The 21,175-nt window shown below is 48.4% G+C and overlaps 1 protein-coding gene across 1 annotated transcript in view; it reads left to right on the top strand.

The window, feature by feature from the left end:
• Positions 1 to 21,175, top strand: part of SLC2A9 (solute carrier family 2 member 9) — a 197,713-nt gene that overhangs the window by 142,492 nt on the left and 34,046 nt on the right. Inside the window, 2 exon segments of the mRNA XM_065544614.2 lie at positions 492 to 593; positions 3,561 to 3,636. Coding sequence (XP_065400686.1) covers positions 492 to 593; positions 3,561 to 3,636 — 178 coding nt within the window.

Below are 21,175 nucleotides of genomic sequence, written 5' to 3'. Positions count from 1 at the left end.
CCCCACCTCACATCCCACAATGAAATTGACTCCCCCAGACACAGGCAGACTGGCAAACGACATGGGCTTCTCTGTCTACTCCCACCCCTGCGCCCGCTGTGGGTGCCTACCCCTACGAAACCCACCACATGGAAACACAGAGGAATCGCCTTCCATGCAGGCTGGCTCTGAAGGGAGAGAAGGCCTGTGCTGACCACATCCATCCAGTTCCTCCTCCCAAACTCCTGATTGGAGGAGTCCACCCCAGCAAGGAAGATTAGGAGGAACGTGCTCGTATTAACACTGTAGGTGCTCAAGAATTGTGACTTTCTCTCCCTCACTTTTTCCTTTCTCATAAAGGGCATTGCTTCAGGGCTGTGGCTGTGAAGAAGGTGACCCAGCTGTCTCAGGATCAAAGCCGGTTTTTAATCATGATGCCATTGCCAGTTCCCAGTGCCACATTGTGGTTACAAATGGAATAATAGCTCTCTCTCTCTTTTACCCTGGACTAGGGCTTGGTCATTGAGCACCTGGGACGGAGACCCCTCCTCATTGGTGACTTTGGGCTAATGGCACTCTTCTTTGGGACCCTCACCATCATGCTGACCCTGAAGGTGAGATGATGTGCTTGTCACATTTGAGGAAGATAAGCATGGAGCTGGCTTCTGGCTTCATCATTTTGGGGCCTTTGATTTGTGGGTTCATACTTCTACCAGCAGTGCTTGTGATAAAGCTCTCCCTGGGGGCAGCTCATCTCTGGAGCTGCTCAGGGTCTCAGTGAAGAGGGTTTGGTGAGGGGTCCTTGGACTGGAACATGAGAGACCTGACTTCTGGTCCTGTCACTTCCGCTGACGAGTTGTGTGATCTTGGGCAAGACACTTTCCCTCTCTGAGCCTCAGTTCACCCATCTCCGGAATAGAAGAGCTTGCACTAGACAACCCTAAGATGCCGCTTCCAGCTGTCACCGCCCAGCATGAATGCCAGGTGCTGCATATCAGCCACTTCCCCAGTGGTCACAATTTTATAGACAGTGGCTCTGGAGCCAGACAGCCTGTGTGGATCTCGGCTTTTCCTTACTGGTAATGAAACTTTAGCAAGTCAGCTCCTCTCCAGGCCTCATCTCTAAAATGGAACAGTCAGTTGTCCCTTCGTCCAGGGCTGTTGTGGGATGAAATGAGAAAATGCACGGAAAGCACTTGGAACAAGCACTCAGTGGACGTCCATGTAGGTGGAGGGGTGACGAAGGACTTCATCCTTACAACATCGGTATTTTTTTCTTTTATGGAGATAAAGAAACTGAGGGATAAATATAAATAAAAAAGCTTCCCAAGGTTGCACCACCAGAAGGTGGCAAGCTGGGATTAGATCCCCAGATGTTGGGCTTCTGTACCCTGCATGGCTCAGGGCAGCCTGCATTAATTGAACACTGCCTCAGTGTCTCCAACTCATCTTGGTGCCACGGGAAGCATGAAGCAAGGTTGCAGCAATTGATCAATCTTTGCATTTTTCAAAAATGCATCTGGAAATTGATAGGTGCACATTTTGATCACCTGTCAAATGTCTTAGTGGCCCAAATGTTTCTAGAAAAAGGCACTGTTAGCATGGTGGTGTCTGATGGGTGCCCTTCGAAGAGGTGGGGCTGGCGAGCACGCTGACTGGCAGGAGGTGGAAGCATTGCCTTCAAGGACAATTTACTAGCAGGTGCAGTTCCTTCCTGACAGCCAGGCCCAAGCTGTCCCGAGCCCGGGCATCTTTACAGTCCTCTGAAGTTCTCAGGAAGCTAGTTGGGTGATGTTCTGGGCCATTGTCTTTCTGAAACTTGTGTCAGAAGTTTAAAAGGAAGGCCTGAAGCCCACGAACCCCATCTAAGCCTCACTTCACAAGGTCGCAGAGCTGTTCCTGGCTTGGCCACCTTTGTCTCCCCCAGTGCCCCACACCCTGCCCCCGGCAGCTCCTCAAGGGGCCTGGCAGTTTCCTCTCCTAGGGCTCTTCTGTGCTTGGCTAGCTTCTCCTTGCTTTCTGGACTCAGGAAGCCTTGGACACTCCTGGACACCTCTTCCTGCAGGAAGCCTCCCCTTGCTTCCAAGTCTGGGTGAGGTGCCCTCTCCTGAGTTCCCATAAGCCCCAAGGGGGAACCCTGTGAGATCACTTATCACGGACCATTGACTTTCACTGTTGATGCATCTCTCTCCCAATAGACAGTGAGTGAGTTGTGTAGGGCCATGCCTGAACCATATCTGCATTTCCACCTCCCATCCCAGTGCATGGCACTCAGGGGCAGCTGAGATCAATCAGTTGAATGAGTGAGTGAGTGACTTGGTACAGATTCTCATACAGCTTACGAAAGTCCACGAAGCTCCTCTCAACCCTTAGAGCTAATGGATTTGGACACAGAACAAGGGGAAGTAAGGAGTTCCCCATTCCTCTGCCCTCTGTACCCGTCGTCCTCTACTCCAGACTATTTGCAGTTCACCCCTGCACTGTGCCCTCTCAGGCTTCTGTGCCCTTGTGTATGCTGAACCCCCTCCTGGAACCTCTTTCCTTTCCTTTCCCACTGGGCTGACTCTGGCTCAACCTACAGAGGTGAGTGCAGGCTCTTACCTTCCCTTCAAGTCAGGTGGCCTCTCCTGGGGCAGCCCTGGCACCCCCACACACTCAGAACCAGTGGCACTGTGTTCTATGCTCAGCCGTCCAGTCTGCTAGAGCAGGAGCAATCCCAAAACATCCTTTTGCAACCAGCACCAAGCCGCCCAACCCCCAGATGAGTGACAGCTTCTCCAGACACATTCCGTGAAATGAATTAACTCATCTCACACTTTGCAAGACGGCAGGGGTACAAATACGGTTCTTTATATAATAATACCAGAACTAAGGTAACTTTTTAAAAACAAAATATAGACGTCTTTAAAATGTATATGAGGAAATATATATATATGTGTATATATATACATACATACACACACACTTTAAGTTCTGGGGTACATGTGCAGAACATGCAGGTTTGTTACACAGGTATACATGTGCCATGGTGGTTTGCTACACCCATCAACCCATCATCTACATTAGGTATTTCTCCTAATGCTATCCCTGTCCCAGTCCCTGACCCCCCAACAGGCCCCGGTGTGTGATGTTCCCCTCCCTGTGTCCGTGTATCCTCATTGTTCAGCTCCTACTTATGAGCGAGACATGCAGTGTTTGGTTTTCTGTTCTTGTGTCAGTTTGCTGAAAATGATGAACTTTTATAAATGTGATAAAGCTGTGAAAATTGCTCATATTGCCTGCTGCCAACTAAACACTCAATCAATGTGAGTTATTGATTTATTTACCACTTCCTGTATGCCAGGACTATGTCAAACTCATCACAGGCTTCATCTGATTTCATCATGGCTATAAAATAAGCAGATGGAATGACTGAAGGGTTGTCATTGTTCCCATGTTATAGATGCTGAAGCTGGGGCTTGGGGACATCCAGTGACCTGTCCAAGGTCGCACAGATGGGTGGAGGAGGAGCTGGTGTGGGAACTCGGGTCCTCTGGACACACCATCACCTCCTCACCTGACCACTCCCTGTTCTCTCCCAGGACCGTGCCCCCTGGGTCCCCTACCTGAGTATCGTGGACATTCTGGCCATCATTGCCTCTTTCTGCAGTGGGCCAGGTAAGGCGCCCCTCCCTCCTCACTGCCCCCCCCAGGGGCTCATGGCATCACCAAGCTGGGGAGCTCTCCTCATACAGATGGGGTACCTAGAGCCCAGAGGAAGCAAAGCCTGACTGGGGATGTGTGTCTGCTGCCTTCCTTTTGGCCCGATTGAAATGTAGCCGACTGTCTGCAGTCTACCCCACAGAAGGTGAAAACGGGCTGACCTGAAGATGAGTGGGAGATAATATCCCACCGCACAGCAAGAGCAGTTCACACGCGGGAGGGCTTGGAGCCAGAGGCGACACTGGTTTGTGATGAATCAAAGACAACCAAGTCACACAGTCTGTGCCTAAGCAGTTACGGTCTAGGGTGAAAGATGTGGCAATAATCATGGCCATGTCTAAGACATATTAATCATTGATTTTGTGTTATACTTGGCTAAGAACTTGACCTGTGTAAGCTCACTTAAGGCTGAGGACAGTTCCAAAGAAGACAGAGATGGAAGGTGACTTGCATGAGTGAGTAGGTGGAGTGGCCTGACTGCCAGGCCCAGGCCCCCACCAACAGCTTACATGGTACCTGCGTGAGTGTGCAACTGGAGTATCCCAGTCTCCGTTTACCCAGGACTCATTTCTAGCCCTGCTGTTTCCTAGCCATGGGTCAGTAGGAGAGACTTCTCTTTGTTAGCCTCAGTTTCCCCATCTGTACAATGACAAGGATGCAATGCGACTGAGGATCCTACCATTCCCTGGCTCTGTGTCCATGTCCAGCAGGGACCTCCAGCAGAGGCCAAGGTCAGACTGAGAAGGGGGGCTTCTTGGTCTTTTCGTTTCTTTCTAGTTGGCAAAGCAGCTTGGCTGAGGATGAATTAAAAGCATGTTGATTTTTGTGGTTGCAGCCATTCCTGCTTCAGGTATGAACTCAATGCAGAGGTCAAGAACAATCTTCGGTCTTTGTCTCCTAAATTCGAAGACCCCTAAATCTTAGCACTTGGTGTTGAAATGAAGTCTGTGCTGACATATGCAGATGTTCACAATTAACTGAGGCAGAACACGACATGGAAATGACTTCAGAGCTGGAGGGAGGTCAGCTGGCAGACGAGGAAACCTTCCAGGGCCTAAGACGAATTAGAATTAAGTCATCCCAAGTTTGGAAAGACCGTAAAGATTTTCTAGGTCAGTCATTTATCAGAACTTAAGTCCTAGTCATGGTTTCCCTGCCAGGAATTCCTTCAGCCATGGCTTGATTACATCTATTGACAGGGAACTCACCACCTCACAAAACAGGCAATTCTACGTCCACAGGTCAGATTTGGTCCTGGCCCATTTTGTATGACCCACCAGCCAAGAATGGCTTTTGCATTTTAAAAGGGGGAAAGAAAGAATGCATGCCAGAGACCACATGTGGCCTGACAAGCTTCATATATTTTCTTTCTAACTATTTTAAACATTTGTCAACCCCTGCTATAGTTCCTTAGCTCTGAAATTTGGAACTGGGAGAGTGGGCTAGCTTGTGAGGTAGGGAAGGAGGAATTTCCAGGCAGTGAGAGCAGCCACTGCCAGAGCATAGAAAGAAGTTCATGTCAAAGGAACCTTAAATAAACCACCAGGGCCAGAGCAGTGGTGCTCAAACATTGCTCAGTCACCAGGGCTTTTAAAGCCCTGGTTTTCAGGCTGCACTGAAGGGCAACCAGCCCATAATCTTGGAGGGATAGGGCTCAAGCTTGGCATTTTCTAGCGCTGCATGATTCCAAGGTGCAGCCAAGTTCAAGAACCACTGGGCTAGAGCAGTTTTTAAACCCCGGCTGAATATATTACCATCACCTGGTGACTTAGGGGAAAAAAAAAAAAAACAGAGCAAACACGGATATTCAGGCCTCATCCGATGATAGCTGTGTGCCCATCAAGAACCGCTGCCCAGAGTGCAGGGTGAGACACAGAGGAGGAGTCCGGAGATAAGCTAGAGGCAGATCTCAGAGCGTCTTAGATGTTGCACTAGGGATTTGCAGTTTTGTGGAACTCCCTAGAGGTCTGTTGGGGAATCTGTGTGCATGAATGCCACAGGGCAGACCTGCAGCGAGAAGAAACTGGAGGCAGAGACACCCGCCAGGGGCCTGGAGCCGTCAGCCCAGGACAGTTATCCGGGACAGTGCCACCCCTGCGAAGGGTCCCATGGGCGTTGCCACTATGATAAGCGCAGGTCATGAGGGCAAGAAAGCTGTGCGTTTCTCGGTGTGATTTAGTGCTTCTCGAGTTTTCTTTTTTCCATAACAGCTGTTTTCCCAAAAGAAACAGTAAATGTCAGCATTGTATCTGGTGAAAAGTTGACCTTCTTCCCCACCCATTCACACAAATAAGCCAGATTGGACTCATCCACAAATCTGCCTGAAGTTCCTTGCTAACCAAAACCACAAAGCTTAGCCTTCTCTGTTTTTTTTTTTTTTTTTCTTTTTTTGTTTCCCCCAAGCCTTTTCGCAATGATCCTGATTCTGTTCCAATTGTTTGCAACTGTGGCTTTCTTTTGACTGTAGAACATGCTGCATTTCCAGGGCTTTAAATGCTGGGCTCCCCATCAGTGTCTATGAGACTTCCTGGAGGGAAGGCGGCCTGTGCCTCCCAATCACAGATCACCTGTCAGCCCCTGCCCTCCGCTTCCCCAGTCCACCTTCAACCCCCTGTGTTGACCCAGCATCTGCGCCTCGCTGACTAGCAATGACTTTAGCCACAAGATTGACCGGGGTTTAGAAGCTTCATTTAAACTCACATTGATAGTGTACAGTTTAAAGCCTCAGGGAACTTACCTGTCTAAGGAAAGCTGCCACTTAGACTGTGAGATCATCTTGCATCTTCCTAAGTGGACAGGGAAGAGCGAGTCCCCAGAGGAGCCACCCCGGGAAAATGTGGCAGGAAGACGCTCAGAGCTGAATGGCGGAGAGACTCACTGGCCTGCTCTCCCATGATTAAAGAAGAGGGATGGATCTCCCAGAAGGGGGCCAGGAGGCCGCCTGAGGCAGCTTCTGTGAGGAACAGGTCGATGTAAGAAGACTTGGCAAGGAGTTGAAATTAAGTGAAAGAAAAGAAAGAAAACAAGAGAGGCAGTTTCCTGCTGCATATTTTATTTGTGTGCATAACTCCAAGGCAGTGGCAGGGAAGTCTAACAAATGAGGCAAAAGAAAAGAGCTTCACCTTTTGAGAAAAGATCATTGCCAAAATGTGTCAATTCCAGTTTTAAAAATAATATGATGCCCTGACTCTGTGCCTGGCACCAAGTTAAGTCCTCTGTGGGGAGTTTGTGTTTCAGTGGGGTGGACAGATGCAAACAAGATGGAGCGGTAAGGCCATTGCCATTATCAAGGTGCGAATTAAGGTCCGAGCACCTCAGAGGACGGAGCGGTCCTGGTGGAAATGCCTTTCTCAGTGCATACCTTGCTTGGAAAAAGGACCCCTCTGTTTATCACATTGATTTCAACTGGAAAGACTGCAGGAGCGTACTAGCATTTGAGGGGACCTACGTGGTCGGCTCTGCCTGCCCTGCCTGCCCTCCCTCTCTATCCCACATTCTCCCTGCGCTGCAGCCATCTGGAGCCACAGGCAGCTGCCCCCCGCCCCCCACACACACTTCATGGTCCCAGCCTTTACATGTGCTATTTGCCCACTTGCAACAACCACTCTTATTCATCTATTTGAGGTGTGGCTTCTCATCTTCAAAAAGTCAGCTCATACTGCATCTTGAGGCTTTCTTAGAAACAGACAGACCCTCTGGGCTCCCACAGCCCCCTGGATTAACTCCTGGTGGTTCCCCCCACCCCTATTACAATGGCCATTGTTGGTCAGTCCCCCTAACATCAGGGACTGCTTCAAAGACAAGAACCTTGTTTCTATCCCCTGTATCCAAACACACAGCCTGACTAGGGGTCAGCAGTCAATAAATGCTTGTATTTTTCATGAATTCTTTCAAAACATACTCACTGAGTTCCTCCTACTGTGGTGTGTGGTGTTTTCTACCACCACAGCTCACACCAAATGTGTGTGTGTATTCTGACACCAAATACATGTCATTTTTCCACACCACCTCTCCAATTTGTCTCCACCAACAACTGGGTGTCCAACAATTGAACTCAATTCTGACACTGCCTGCCCAGAGCGAGCACAGAGCCTACAAGTTAAAGAGTTCAGTCCCACGGGACTTTCCTCACTTCAGACACCAGCCAAAAATAGAGTCCCAGGGAGCCGGCACTTCTGCCCCGATGACTATAGATTCAGGGATTCCCAAGGCTACCCTCAGGTTTGATAATTTGCTAGCATGACTCCCAGAACTCAGGAAAGTGCCCTACTTAAAATTACTGCTTTATTACAGAGGCTACAGCTCAGAAACAGCCAAGTGGAAGAGAGGCATAGAGAAGGTATGGGGGTGTGTCAGGGGGCATAGAGCTTTCATGCCCTCTCTGGATACACCAGCCTCCTAGCACTTCAGTGTGTTTACCAACTGGGAAACTCCCCAACCCTGTCATTTAGAGGTTTTTATGGAGGCTCCATTATGTAGGCATGATTGATTCCATTATTGGCCATTGGTGATTGAACTCAGCCTGCAGCCCCTCTGCCTTCCTTGGAGGCTGGAAGATGGAGCTGAAGGTTCCAGCCCTCCAAACATGGCCACTGCTGCCTTGAAACCATCTAATGGCCCACCTGAGTCACCACATCAGGGCTTCATTATAAATTACAAAAGCCACTCTTGTTATTCCAGAAATCCCAAGGCTTTTAAGAAATCTGGGCCAAAAACTAGGGACAAAAATCAAATATATATATTGCAATTTTGTGTGTGTGTGTGTGTGTATGTGTGTGTGTTTGTGTGTTATGCCACAGTGCCAGCCCTGGGCTGGGAGCTGGAGATAAAAGTATGAACAAGACAGTGTCTCTATCCCCTATCCCCACAGAGGAAGAGGAGAGGGACAGAAACCGGGTGAGAATGACCACTTAGACATTCTATAGGAGGAAGGGGGCTGGCGTTCTCAACTGCATTGGCTGCTGGCCCCGACTGACCCCAGGACAAAACCCTCCTGCAGACAACGTTGATCATCCCAGCCAGGCTCTTAGGATTGCACACAGCAGGTGTGCCCCAATGGGAGCCTGGTGAGATCCAGAGCGGGTAAAGGCTGTGTCCAGCAGACCCAGGAGAAGAGTCTGGGGCAGGAAGATGGGAGGAGCATCAGATAACATAAAGAGTCAAAGCCACGCACTTGCGCGACATTGTCTCAATGCCAGGCCTGCACCTGCGACGTCTGAAAAGAAGGAACCATGAAGCATCCTGGTCCTGTCCTACAAGTGGAAGGGCTCAGTCCTTTAACTCCTCCGGTGCTGGAGGAGCCCACAAAAGAGACAGACCTGGGAATGAATAATGATTGCTTACTGGATTTACAGGAGGCAGGAGAGGGAAAAAAGTAGGACACAATTTGTGTGTCAAATTCCATTGTTCATACGTGATCCCTTTCAATTCTCTCATGCCTGCAAGGTTGAATCCATGATCCCAAAAGTGGCAAGGTGGAGTCCAGACTCAAGCCTAGCTAGGTCTGCCTCTGAATCTCATGCCAGGGGGGCCGGCACTACCCCAAGTGGGGAGGGCTCTGTGCACCAGCCTGCACTGCCCCGAGAGGGAGCTCAGCCAGCAGACAGCAAGGTCTCCCTGCCTGGCATGGGGTGCTTAGGCAGCTACAGGCACATTCTTACTTGTTGAATGAATAAACAAGTGAATGAAGAAATACTAAATGAAAGAAAAATCCCTATCCATGGCCTTGGCCTCGCCCCAATTACCTTAAGTATCCCAGACCTTTAGGGGGAGTCAAATCAGATGACTCCTTTCCCCCTCAGAGGTTAGGGAATTGTGTGCAAAGCAGAATGACAAATGACGTTCTAACCCTCCTGACCAAGCAGAAAGTGTTGGATAGAAGAAATAAACATATACACATTAAAATAACTACAGCTATAAGTTAAGAGACATAACGACACTAAACTGGTATATAGTCATAATTTTTGAAAAATTGTTTAGTGAAAATCAGATGGAAAGTCTCACAAATCTAGACTTAAAACTAAATAGTAGCCGTTGCTCAGGACACATCAATGTCTCTAAAATGAATGTATTCAGAAGGTGAGAACTAACCCCAGCCTTGGTGCTAGTCCCTGTCCAGAAACAAAGACCCAGATGCCATGCCAGTACCGCACAGGCTTTCAGGGAAAGGACTTAAAAGATGAACTATCTGAAACTACCCTGTGAACTCCAAACCATTATAGAAATGTGGAATTCCATCCAGCTCCAGCAGGCATCAGGGAATCAGGAGCTACGGTCAGGAGGGTTTGGTTTGTTTGTTTGCAGGTTTGTTTGTTTGTTTTAGAGACAGGGTCTCACTCTGTCACCCAGGCTGAAGTGCAATGGTGTGATCATGACTTACTGCAGCCTCCACCCCCTGGACTCAGGCTATCCTCCCACCTCAGCCTCCTGAGCAACTGGGACAAGTGCATGCCAGCATACCTGGCTAACTTTTTAATTTTTTTGTGGAGATAGAGCCTTGCTATGTTTCTCAAGCCGGTCTGGAACTCCTGGGCTCAAGTTATCCTCCCACCTTGGCCTCCCAAAGTGGTGAGATTACAGGCATGGACTGCCAGGATTTTAAAAGCAGTGCGTGAATGGACTATTTATAGTCCTGTGGGCAGGGATAGGGAACCAGAGAGAGACGGAGGCCTTCCGGGATGAACAACAGTGGGAAGCTGCCACCACTTCAGGGGTAAACTAATTTTTGTTAAATTTCTCCATAACAAAAGGATAGAAACACTAAGAAGTAAGATTTCATCAGGTAGGGCTAAGCTTTTGCAGCTCTGCAAACCGTTGTGATATTTAAGATTTCTTGCCACCTCCCAAGGACCAGTTCTCACCCCTGTCGACAATGCATGGCAGAGATTCATTTCCGCTTTTATCTAAAACTATTTTGAGATTCTGAGAACCAAACAGGCAAATTCAACAATGTGATGTGCTCCTGCCTGTGGCTTGGTTGGGCGCCCCATGTCAGACCCCACACTCTGATGTCCTTTTACAGGGCAATGCCCAGTGCCAATGGAGGTTAAGTCAGTAACATTGTAGTTAGTCCTTCAGCCCTGGGAGCACAAAGAGGAATAAGAAGGGTCCCAGCCAGGAGCTTGGAGTTCAGTTTCCAAGTAAAGAAGAGGAAGAGGTAGTCATTGGCTCTGTCACTGGGGTAAAAGGGGAGGTGGATAGAGGAAGATGAGACTCAGAGAGGTTAAGAGCTTTACCTGGATCACACAGCAGTGAACCAGAATTCCACTTCCTATCAGTTTGACTCCAGAGCCTGAGTCCTTAAGGTCTACAATAGGCAACTAAGCTAAAGGCGGGTCCCGGGCACTAAGGGAGCACAGAGGACGTGTGTGTCTGGGTGAATGGACATCACGTTACCTAGAGGAGGTACAACTTAGACTGATTTCTAAATATTGAGTCAGAGCAAGCACAGCCACCAAGTATGGGTTCTCAGGGTGTACACTACACAAAAAGGCATTTCTAAAGACACAGCATCCCATCTTAGGCAGACACTAAACTATGGCCATTTCTAAAGACACAGCATCCCATCTTAGGCAGACACTAACCTATGAGAACATGGGTGCCAATGTGGGGATGTGAGGTCTCCCAGCCAGGTTCTGACACAACAGGGCTGCACCATCTCCTACATCAACCCACAAGCAAAACAGTCATGCACACAGCTGGGAATACACAACATCCGCACATACTGATTCACACACATGCACACACACACGTGCACTCCGTTCTCCAGATAGCCTCTGAGCTTCCTCTCTAGCCCACTCTCAGAGACCTGATTCTCATCCTCTGCACGGTTCCAAAACTGGCATGGGTGCTCCACTTTGTTGGAAGGGCACAGAGCCTAGGTATACACTGGCTCATGGGTGGGGAAAGCAGACAGCTGTGGGGGCACACATGTGCATCCGCAGGGCTGCTGCCATCAGAGAGGGCATCTGAAGAACTTCCCTGGCAAGGCTGGACCAGGCCACAGGATATAAACACTAAGAAGTAATCATTCTGATTACAACACTGATCATTCTGTTTATTCAGTAATGCACTAACTTGTAAAATATTTTCTTTGAGAAAGCGGCACTTTTTTTTAAACAGCAAAAGTGCCATTTGGGCTAGAAGTGGCCCTGGAGGTGGCCAGTTAAAGGGAAAAGGAGGAACATCTGAGTAGAGGGCAGACATCAGAGAGGGGATGTGCTAATGGAAGCCTAGGACACATGTATAACTGGAGAGATACTCTGGAGTAAAGGGACCTCAGGGGACATCAGGATGCAGGGGAAGCGGTGGCCAGATTGTCGTGGGCCTCACAGGCTGAAATCATTAGACTTTGTCCTTGTGGGAGTGGGCTGCCACCAAAGAGTTTTGAGCTGGGACATGGCATTATCAGACGGGTGTTTTAAAAGTCTGCAGAGGAGGGAATAAACCAGAGGTAAAATGTGGAATATGGGAGGGGCTTGGGAAGAGTGAATTCAGGAAGATCATTAAGGAATTTCTGTCAGTTAGTTTTCACTGTGTAAACAATAGCCCCCAAGCCTCATGGGTTAAACACCAGTTATTGCTCCCAAGACTGAGTCAATGTGGCAGTTTTGCTCTTCTGGCCCAGGCTTTGTTGATTTCTGCTGGATTATTTCCTCCTATCTACATCCAGCTGGCAGGTCATCTGGGCACCAGCTAGTCCAAGGTGGCCTCATTAATCGGTCTGGCACTGAAAAGGGTGACTTGACCACATGTCCATCACTATCCCACAGACGAGACCAGGTTTGTTTATATGATGGTAGCAAGGTTGCAAGAGAAGAAGGGGAAGTGTGCAAAACTGCTGGAGGCCTGGGCTTGGAACTCCACACTATTTCTGCTACATTCTCTCAGCCAAAGCGAGTCACAAAGCCAGCCCAGAATCAAGGGATGGAGAAAGACTTTACCTCCCAGGGGAGCGGCTGCAAAAAACCAGCTATTCTACAATTGCCCAGAGGCAGTCACTGTAGAATAGGCAAGAGATGACAATTAGGGCTTTCCTTCACTTACCCCACTCCACAAATAATCACTGAGTGCCTACTAGAAAGTGGGCCTCCTTCTAGGCCTGGAGATGCAATGGTAGAGCAAACAGACAAACACGTACACACACGCACGCACAGAGTCTCTGCCCTTGGGGATCTGACCTTCAATAACAGTGGTGGGTCAGGGGCCCCACTGGGAATATATGGTACAGTCAAACTGGGATATTCTGAGGAATGTTCAAAAAGGACACAAATTGCTGTGGTGCAGGAGGGCTATAGGGGAATGCCGAAGACCTTGACCGTTCTGGCAGTCTCGACGTATTATGGTCATTTCCAAAGTTCCACCCCTCCAGCCATTAGCTGTGAAGAAAACAAAGCAACTTAACGAAAGTTAATTCATCAAAAGTCAATGCACTGAGTGGTCACATTGCTGAAAGTCAAATCATAGAGAAACACAATTTGCTGGGTTTACCTTATCTCTTTTAACTATTTATGAAGAACGTATATTTTTGTGCATAGAATAGAATGATTCTAACAACTTTGATCCGTTTCTAAGTTCTTCATCATGTCTGCATAGTGAATTCTGTAGAATGCTTTTTGTTGTTGTTGTTCCCTCTGCTTCAGTTCCCTGTTGTTGTAGCTGGAGGTTAGTAAACAGAGAGAAGCCTCAGTCAAGTGGCATAGAATATACTTTTATCCACAATAAGAATATATATATATATATATCTTTCCCTTTCCAAATTCATTTTGTTCCAGAAATTTATACATACAACAGAAAATAGGATTTGGATAGCAAGCAATATATCAACACATTTATCTAATTTATTCATTCCTCTGTTTGGAAAACAAGAGTCTGGATAGCAAAGGTTCAGATAGTGAGAGGGATACCTGCACATTCACTGATCGGGTTTCTTTTGTTAACATATTTTTATTCAAAAATGCATTTACCAGTCTTTGCTCTTTGATGAATTAACCTTGAGCTGACAGTGTGACTTTCATTTGTGGCATTTCTGAGTCCTCATTCCTGGACAGGACACAGAGGTACCACACCCCACTGCAGCCTGCCCCAACTCACAGAGAGGTTGTAGAGCTGCTGCCATCAGGGAGGGCATCTGGAGAACTTCCCTGGCAAGGCTGGACCAGGTCACAGGGTGTGATCATTCTGTTTATTCAGTAATGCACTAACTTGTACAATATTTTATTTGAGAAGGGGGCATTTTTTTTTTAATAGCAAAAGTGCCATTTGGGCTAGAAGTGGCCTTGGAGGTGGCCAGCTAAAGGGAAAAGGAGGAATGTCTGAGTAGAGGGCAGAGATGGTCTGAGATGCTCTTGGAATCTTGCTGTGACCTTTTCCAAAATCTACAGTAACTTGGGCAAGTCCCTGTCCCTCTCTGGCCTCAGTTTCCCCATCAGTGAAATGAGGGGTTGAACCAGATTAAGGGCTAACTACATGGCTGCACTTCAGAACCCCCTTCCCTAGGTGAACATCCCCCACCCGGGGGCCTGGATGAGGAGGGACCTCATCCAGGTTCTGCTGAGGAGGCCCAGGGACAGCATTTCCACATATTTCCTGAATGATTCCCCAGCAACCAAAGGCTCCAGAATTGGTGGCCAGATCTACCAACCCTGTGGCTGTGCAATCCACCTCATTCAATCCCCATGGCAGCCCAGGAGACAGACCATCTCATTCCCACTTCGCACATGAAGGGCTGAGTCTCTGAGAGATCATAACTCATAGGTTTTACAGGGCAGGTGCCCCCGAAGTCAGAGGGGAGGCAGTGTTTGTGCTCTTAGCTACTGTAGTGGACTGAGTAGTGTCCCCCAAAGATTCATGTTCTCTCAGAACTTCACAATGTGACCTTGGTTGGAAATAAGGTCTTTGCAGATGTACTCAGTTAAGGATCGCAAAGTGAAACCATCAGGATTTAGGGTGGGCCCTAAATTCAGTGACTGGTGTCTGTATAAGACAAGGAGAGGACACAGGGAGGAGAAGGGCATGTGAAGGTGGAGGCAGAGATTGGAGTGAGTGGTGCATCTAGAATCGAAGGAACACCAAGGATTGCCGGCAGCAGCAGCCAGGAGAGAGGCGTGGATGGTTTCTTCCTCAGAGTCTGCAGAGGGAACCTACTCTGCCTACACCTGGATTCTAGACTTCTGCCTCCAGAACAATGACAGAATAAATTTCTGTTCTCTTAAGTCCCCAAGTTTGTGGTGATTTGTGACAGCAGCCCTAGAAAATGAATATAGCCACTAAGTTGGCAGGAAAGTATTTCCTAACCCCCCACGCAGCTGTGGATGTACCAGGGCTTTGGAAGTTAGCGATCTCCACCATTCGACGCTTCATGTCAAACAATGGTGGGTGGGCAAGCTGCCTGCCAAGGTTATGGTGCACTTTCTGCTTTTTCAAGAACACCAGGGAACTTTTAAAATTAATAATATTATCTGCTGGGCGCGGTGGCTCAAGCCTGTAATCCCAGCACTTTGGGAGGCCGAGGCAGGTGGATCACGAGGTCAGGAGATCGAGACCATCCTGGCTAACACGGTGAAACCCCATCTCTACTAAGAAAATACAAAAAACTAGCCGGGCGTGGTGATGAACACCTGTAGTCCCAGCTACTCGGGAGGCTGAGGCAGGAGAATGGTGTAAATCTGGGAGGCGGAGCTTGCAGTGAGCTGAGATCCGGCCACTGCACTCCAGCCTGGGCTACAGAGCGAGACTCTGTCTCACAAAAAAAAAAAAAAATTAATAATATTATCTTTCTAGCCAGGCACAGTGGCTTGCACCTGTAATCCTAATACTTTGGGAGGCCAAGACAGGAAGATCTCCTGAGTCCAGGACTTGAAGGTTGCAATGAGCTAAGATTACACCAATGTACTGCAACCTGGGTGACACAGCAAGACCCCACACACCTCCAAAAAATCTTCCTAAGTTAAGCACTTGGTCAGTGCTAGATACTTGGCCACACTCACCCTAATCCTTACAAAGTCTCCGCAAGGAGACCCTCCTCTCCCCATGAGGACACCACAGCTCCAGGGAGCCCTGCCTGGGCCACATCTCATGGCACATAGTGTAGGTGGCCCAGCCAGGATTTGAACGCATGTCTGCCCAACTCCGAAGTCTCCTTTTTCCAGTCGGTCTCCCTTGCATTTTCACATGTTCCGTTTTACTACTTATCACTTTCCCGCAGCCTATGGCAGAGTTAATTAGTGAGCTTATCACCTGAAACTTGAATGCGAAAACGTGGCAGTGTTCCTTACGATTTTTTGCCAAAACCCTCCAGAAAATCTCTCCCCTCAGAAGCAGTCCAAGCAAATGCTGTTCTGAGAAAGATTTTGAGTCCTTCAGAGTTTTGGTGCATACGCTGGGGTTTTCAACAGAAATGTAGAAAACCTCAAAAATTGGCTCTGGGGGCCCTGAAATCAGTGACACCTGCCAGGCTCGTAGGTCTTTCTCGTAGTTTCTGTCAGCAGCTGTCTTCCTCTTCACTGTCACTTGGGCAATCCCTGGGAATCCAGCAGAGGAATTTGTCACTTAATTATTCCTTGCAGCTGCTAAGATGGTGAGAACAGTCCTCTGTTGGGCTGTATCCATTTCCTGTGGCTGCTGTGACAAAGTTCCACAAATGACAGCAATGTGCTCTCCACAGTTCTGAGGCCAGAGGGCAGAGATAGGGGCTTCAGTAGGGATGCAGTGCCCCGCCAGAGGCTCTGAGGGGAGTCCCTTCCATGCACCTCTCCTGGCCTCTGGCAGCTGCCAGTGCTCCTTGGCTTGTGGCTGCATCACTCCAGTCTCTGCCTCCACCATCACAGGCCTTCCCCTATGTGTGCATCCCAAAACTCCCTCTTCCATGCTCTTACAAGGACATATGTGATTGCATTTAGGACCCACGCTCCTCCTCTCAACATCCGTAACCTAATCATATTTTTGCTGTTTGAGTGATATTTGCACACTCCAGGATGAGGACATGGATGTACATTTGTGGGGCCGCCACTCAGCCCACTGCACTGGACTAGAGATAAGCATCTGTTTTCTCATATGCTTTGGTAAACACTTTGGCCTCCTCTACCAAAAACAGTTCATTCAAGTTAGATCCTAGTTTACTGGACACCTTCTTACTGTCTGCCAGTCACTGTGCTAGGTCTAAGCTACAGAGATGAGCAGGGGACAGCCACCAGACCCTTGGGAGAAAGACTGGTGTCAAATCAAATAAGAGTGATAACTGATGTATTGCAAGCCATCCCATCTGCCTGGTGTGTCAGATAAGAGTCCCAGAGCAGGAAATGGTTGGCTGTGGTCTAGCAAGGTGAGCAGGGAGGAGTTCCCTGGGCAAATGTGAGGAGGGGGCATTGTCAGAGGAAGGAGGAGCCTAGGAGCCCAGGGCCAGAGGCAGGAGGCTGACCATGTGCCTGGAAATGGGAACCAGCAGCCGGTGAAAGTGCAAAGGTAGGCAGAAGTTAGAACACAGAAGGCCTTAATGAGTAGACCTGCTTTGAAGCCAGTGGGAAGCTACTGTTGGGTTTTAAGCAGGAGGCATGGACACCAGGTTTGCATGTGAGAGTTGATTCTAGAAGCTGGGTGGAGACAAAGGTTGATGCTGAGGCCTGAGGCTGGGGCCACTCCCCAGTTCCATCCATCTCTCAGCCTCAGTTTTCTCTGTGGAAAAGTCCAGATCCCAGCTTACACTGTTTCTCTCTTACGGATTAGTGTGAGAGTCAAATGAGATCATTATTGCCAATAAGCTCTGTGAATACACAGAATTTAGTTGACCATTTTCATTGACTTCGCTTTTGGGTTAAATAAACACTAAAATAAAAACCATCAGGAAGCCTGGCTGAGCAGGAATAACCTCTTTGATGAAGGAAAACATTCCCCTTTATATGTCAGCAACTTTGACCCCAGAGGGAATCAGAACTCATGCCTTTGGGGGGTGTTCCTGCAGACACAGAGTTGTTCTCCCCCTGGGAACCTCACCACTGCTCAAAATGTGATGCAAACATGAGCTGACTTAGTTATCTCAATGTTCAAACTTGAAAAAAAAATAAACATTCTGTTCCAAAATCTTCAGCGTTAGTCACAAAATTACTGAGGGGAGAAGTTCTGCTCTGGGCTTATGAAGCGCTCAGTTAATCCCACAGATATGGGGGTTCCTGGGGTGACAGGGGGGAGAGCTTTGAGCTGGCTGTCAGCTCCACAGACAATTGACTTCTCATATCCCCTACATATGAGCTCCTCAACAGGTGACGACTGGGGTACAGAGGACTCTAGGGACTTCCTTGTTTAGTTCATGCCATTTTATGAAGGTGCAGGTGCCCAATCGAAATAAATGGGTGGATAGCATTTCCCCATCAGGGTAGTAAACAATTCTGGGGAAGAAGCCCTGGGTAGCTGGATGCTTTGAAGTCAAGAGCTTTCCAGGCAGGCAGGAGTTGATGATTATCAGGTCACCTGGCTTCTAATTACATGATGGGCCACGTGCTCAAGGGAGTTTAAGGGAACAACTGCCTGCCCTGCCACAGTGGACTAGCAAAGGCACCAGGCTGCACTGCCAGGCAGCTCTGAGGTCAGAACACTCTTGAGCCGCTGCTCCGGGCATGGCCCCATCAGAGATGAGTGGTACTCTGGTTAGGGAAACAGACAGAACTTGACTACTGCCCACCAGAACAGACCACTTTCTCCAGCAGGAACATAGCAGAGGGCTTGGAGGACAACAGAGGAGCACATGGAACGATCCCAGGTCAGGTGAAAATCCACCACTTGGGGTTCTTTCAGCTCCAAGACTGACAGAGGGGAAAGACATGCCTATGGACAAGTCAGCATGAGCAGAATCGCTGAGGTGTGACTGCACAAGGCACGTTCTCAGAGGCCCGTAATTGAGTGTGTCTGGGCAGTGCATTCCAGGGCCTCGGGTGGGGGGGCACGCCTGTGAGTGGCATGCATGAATTCTCTCCACCAGTTCACAGAACGGGATCAGCATGCAGAGGCTTCATGTTTAGTCCCCTGCATAGGGGGACAGTCCATTGAATCTCAGGAATATTATTTCAACCCCTGCATCCTTTTAAGCAGTTGATCATTAGCCCATTTCTCTCCCAGGCAGTCAGACCTCTGTCCACGGTGTCCCCAGCTCTCAGCGGGTAGCGTGAGTCCCTCTCACCAGGCTTGGGTTGAGTGAGGCTCCCCTGCACTCCCCATGATGGGGCGAGGGAAAGGGACTTATGCTCAGCAATAGGTGCCCCTCTATCTCTACAGAAATCTTCCCTGCTTCCCCACTTTCTCTTCCATTCCTAATTAGGAATGTCATAATGATAATCATCATCATCATCTTCATCATCATCATCATTATCACCAATACTATTTATTGAGTACTTATCATGGGCCAAGCATGGAATTAAGTACTTTACCTGCATTATCTCCTTTAACAAGAAGCTCAAGAGTTAGTCGAGAAAGAAAGGGAGGCATTCCACTCCGGTCGCCTCAGCTGACGTGAGAAAGCCACATGGCTGCAGAGAGTGCGGGCTGGGTTGGGGGATGGAACCAGGCCTTGAAGGAAACACTGCTTCCACTTTCTTTGTTCTTTAGCAGCTTTAATTACCAAGCTCTTGTGGAAGCTGAGGGAATTGGCATTAACTCTGTTTTAATTTGTACTTTTGCAAATGAGATGTAGTTACATGACAATGATTCACTTCTGTGAGGTGTCAAAAATAAAGCGCTAGGATGGAAAAGGGCCCATTGCATTCACGCACGGCCCATTGTTTTTCTGTTAAACGGAGGAAAGCAAGATTCACGCTGGCAAAAAGTTCTTGAAGGACTACTCTTTGTCTCCCCATATTGGGAACAGTGTGACCAGCATTCAGGAGATTCTAGGCTCCAAAAGTGGATGCGTAAAGAACAAAAGATGATTCTCCCGGAGAGCCAACATGAATTGGGGAGGACTGTGAGCTGTGAGTCCACCCACCGTGCGTCGAATCCTCCATGCAACCAGTAGAGTGGTGCTGGCCTGTTCCCACCCTCGTGCATCAGTTTACCCACATGTAAAATGGGCGCTAGGTGCTGAGAGGAGACAACATACATGAAGCGAGTCAGATGCAGCCCACACGTGTGGATGTGGAGTACGTCCAAGGTGCTGGCTGCCACTGCCTTCCTCATGGCTCCTGCCTTAGGAGCACTCAAGGCAGCATTGTCCCTGTATCCATGGATGTGCCATTTTGCCTGGGATCCCAGGTCTCAGCCCCATCTTCCTTCCCCAGTTCTCAGGTTGTCGCTGACCTGAACATGAAGACTGAGTCGTTCTAGAAACAACAAGGAGGCATGTGTGACTGGAATGGCATCAGCAGGGTCAGAGTGAAGGAAAACCAAGTCAGAGAGCAGGAAGGAAGCAAACTCCATGGCCACAGAGCCTGGTCAGTTCAGCAGCTGGATTCCAAGTGCAATGGGAAACTCTTGGCGGGTGTGCATCAGAGGACAGCCGTCATCTCAATTCTATTTCAAATGATCACATGGGCTGTTGTGTGGATTAACATATTGGAGGACGTGTGCCCAAGGTGTTCTCAACAGAGGGGAGCTGCCCTGAGGCAGATATTTCAATAATAATAATAATAATGGTAAAATAATGATAATACAATAGTAATTAGCATCCATGTTCATATCCATCATTCTGTTGGATCAGTGCACCAATTTTACAGATGAGAAAGCTGGGGAATAAGTAACGGGCCCTGCATATTGCAGTTAGTATCAAAGCAAGGACTGGGGCCCTTTCCCCCATGCCACAAGTCCTTCCTTGCCATCCTGAATGGCTTGAGGGATGAAACCACTACCTGGAGGCAGAGGGGTCCTGGGTGAAGTGCTCGGCTATGCCTCACTTCTCTGTTTCACGTCCTTGCATCTGGGGGCCATATGCTTTGAAATGCTCTGTTTGCCAAAATGGCAAATCATGGGCCCCAGGGCCAGATTCCTGCAAACCAGTGTTACTACAGGGACCTTGGGCTGTCTCATCAATTCAATTGTGGCAAATCTTCAAAGACTGTCAAACAAAACCAGCTCCTGCCCATTCCCTTCCTTTATGTCCTGGAAAGAGTAGGAAACTCAGCCCTGCCATGTGGCCTCGAGGGAAAGGCATGAGCTTGAGTCAGACACAGGCTACACCTCCAGCCATGTGTGATGTCTTTGGAAGTCACCTAGCCTCCCTAAGCCTCCACCTTGAGAGCTATTGTGCAATATGAACTATTTAAAGACTGCTAAGCGATGTGTATGGTGCCTGGTACACAGAAGGCACTTAGTGAGTTTGAATTTCCTTCCTCACCTCCTTGCTTTTATTAAGGCAGATTTAAAGTATTCTGTAACAATATAAATTATAAATTCAGAGTTCTGGAAAGAAATGATAAATGGTCTCATACAAATTTGTTTTCTTCACAAACCCACCAAAATGATGAGCACGTTATAATTTAATGATACCGTTACGTGACTTACTAGAGAAAATTCT

Source organism: Macaca fascicularis, chromosome 5 (assembly GCF_037993035.2).
Source record: "Macaca fascicularis isolate 582-1 chromosome 5, T2T-MFA8v1.1".
In the NCBI taxonomy this organism is placed as follows: Eukaryota; Metazoa; Chordata; class Mammalia; order Primates; family Cercopithecidae; genus Macaca; species Macaca fascicularis.
Note: the sequence above shows the minus strand (reverse complement) of the source record. Positions and strands in the feature narration are given on the sequence as shown.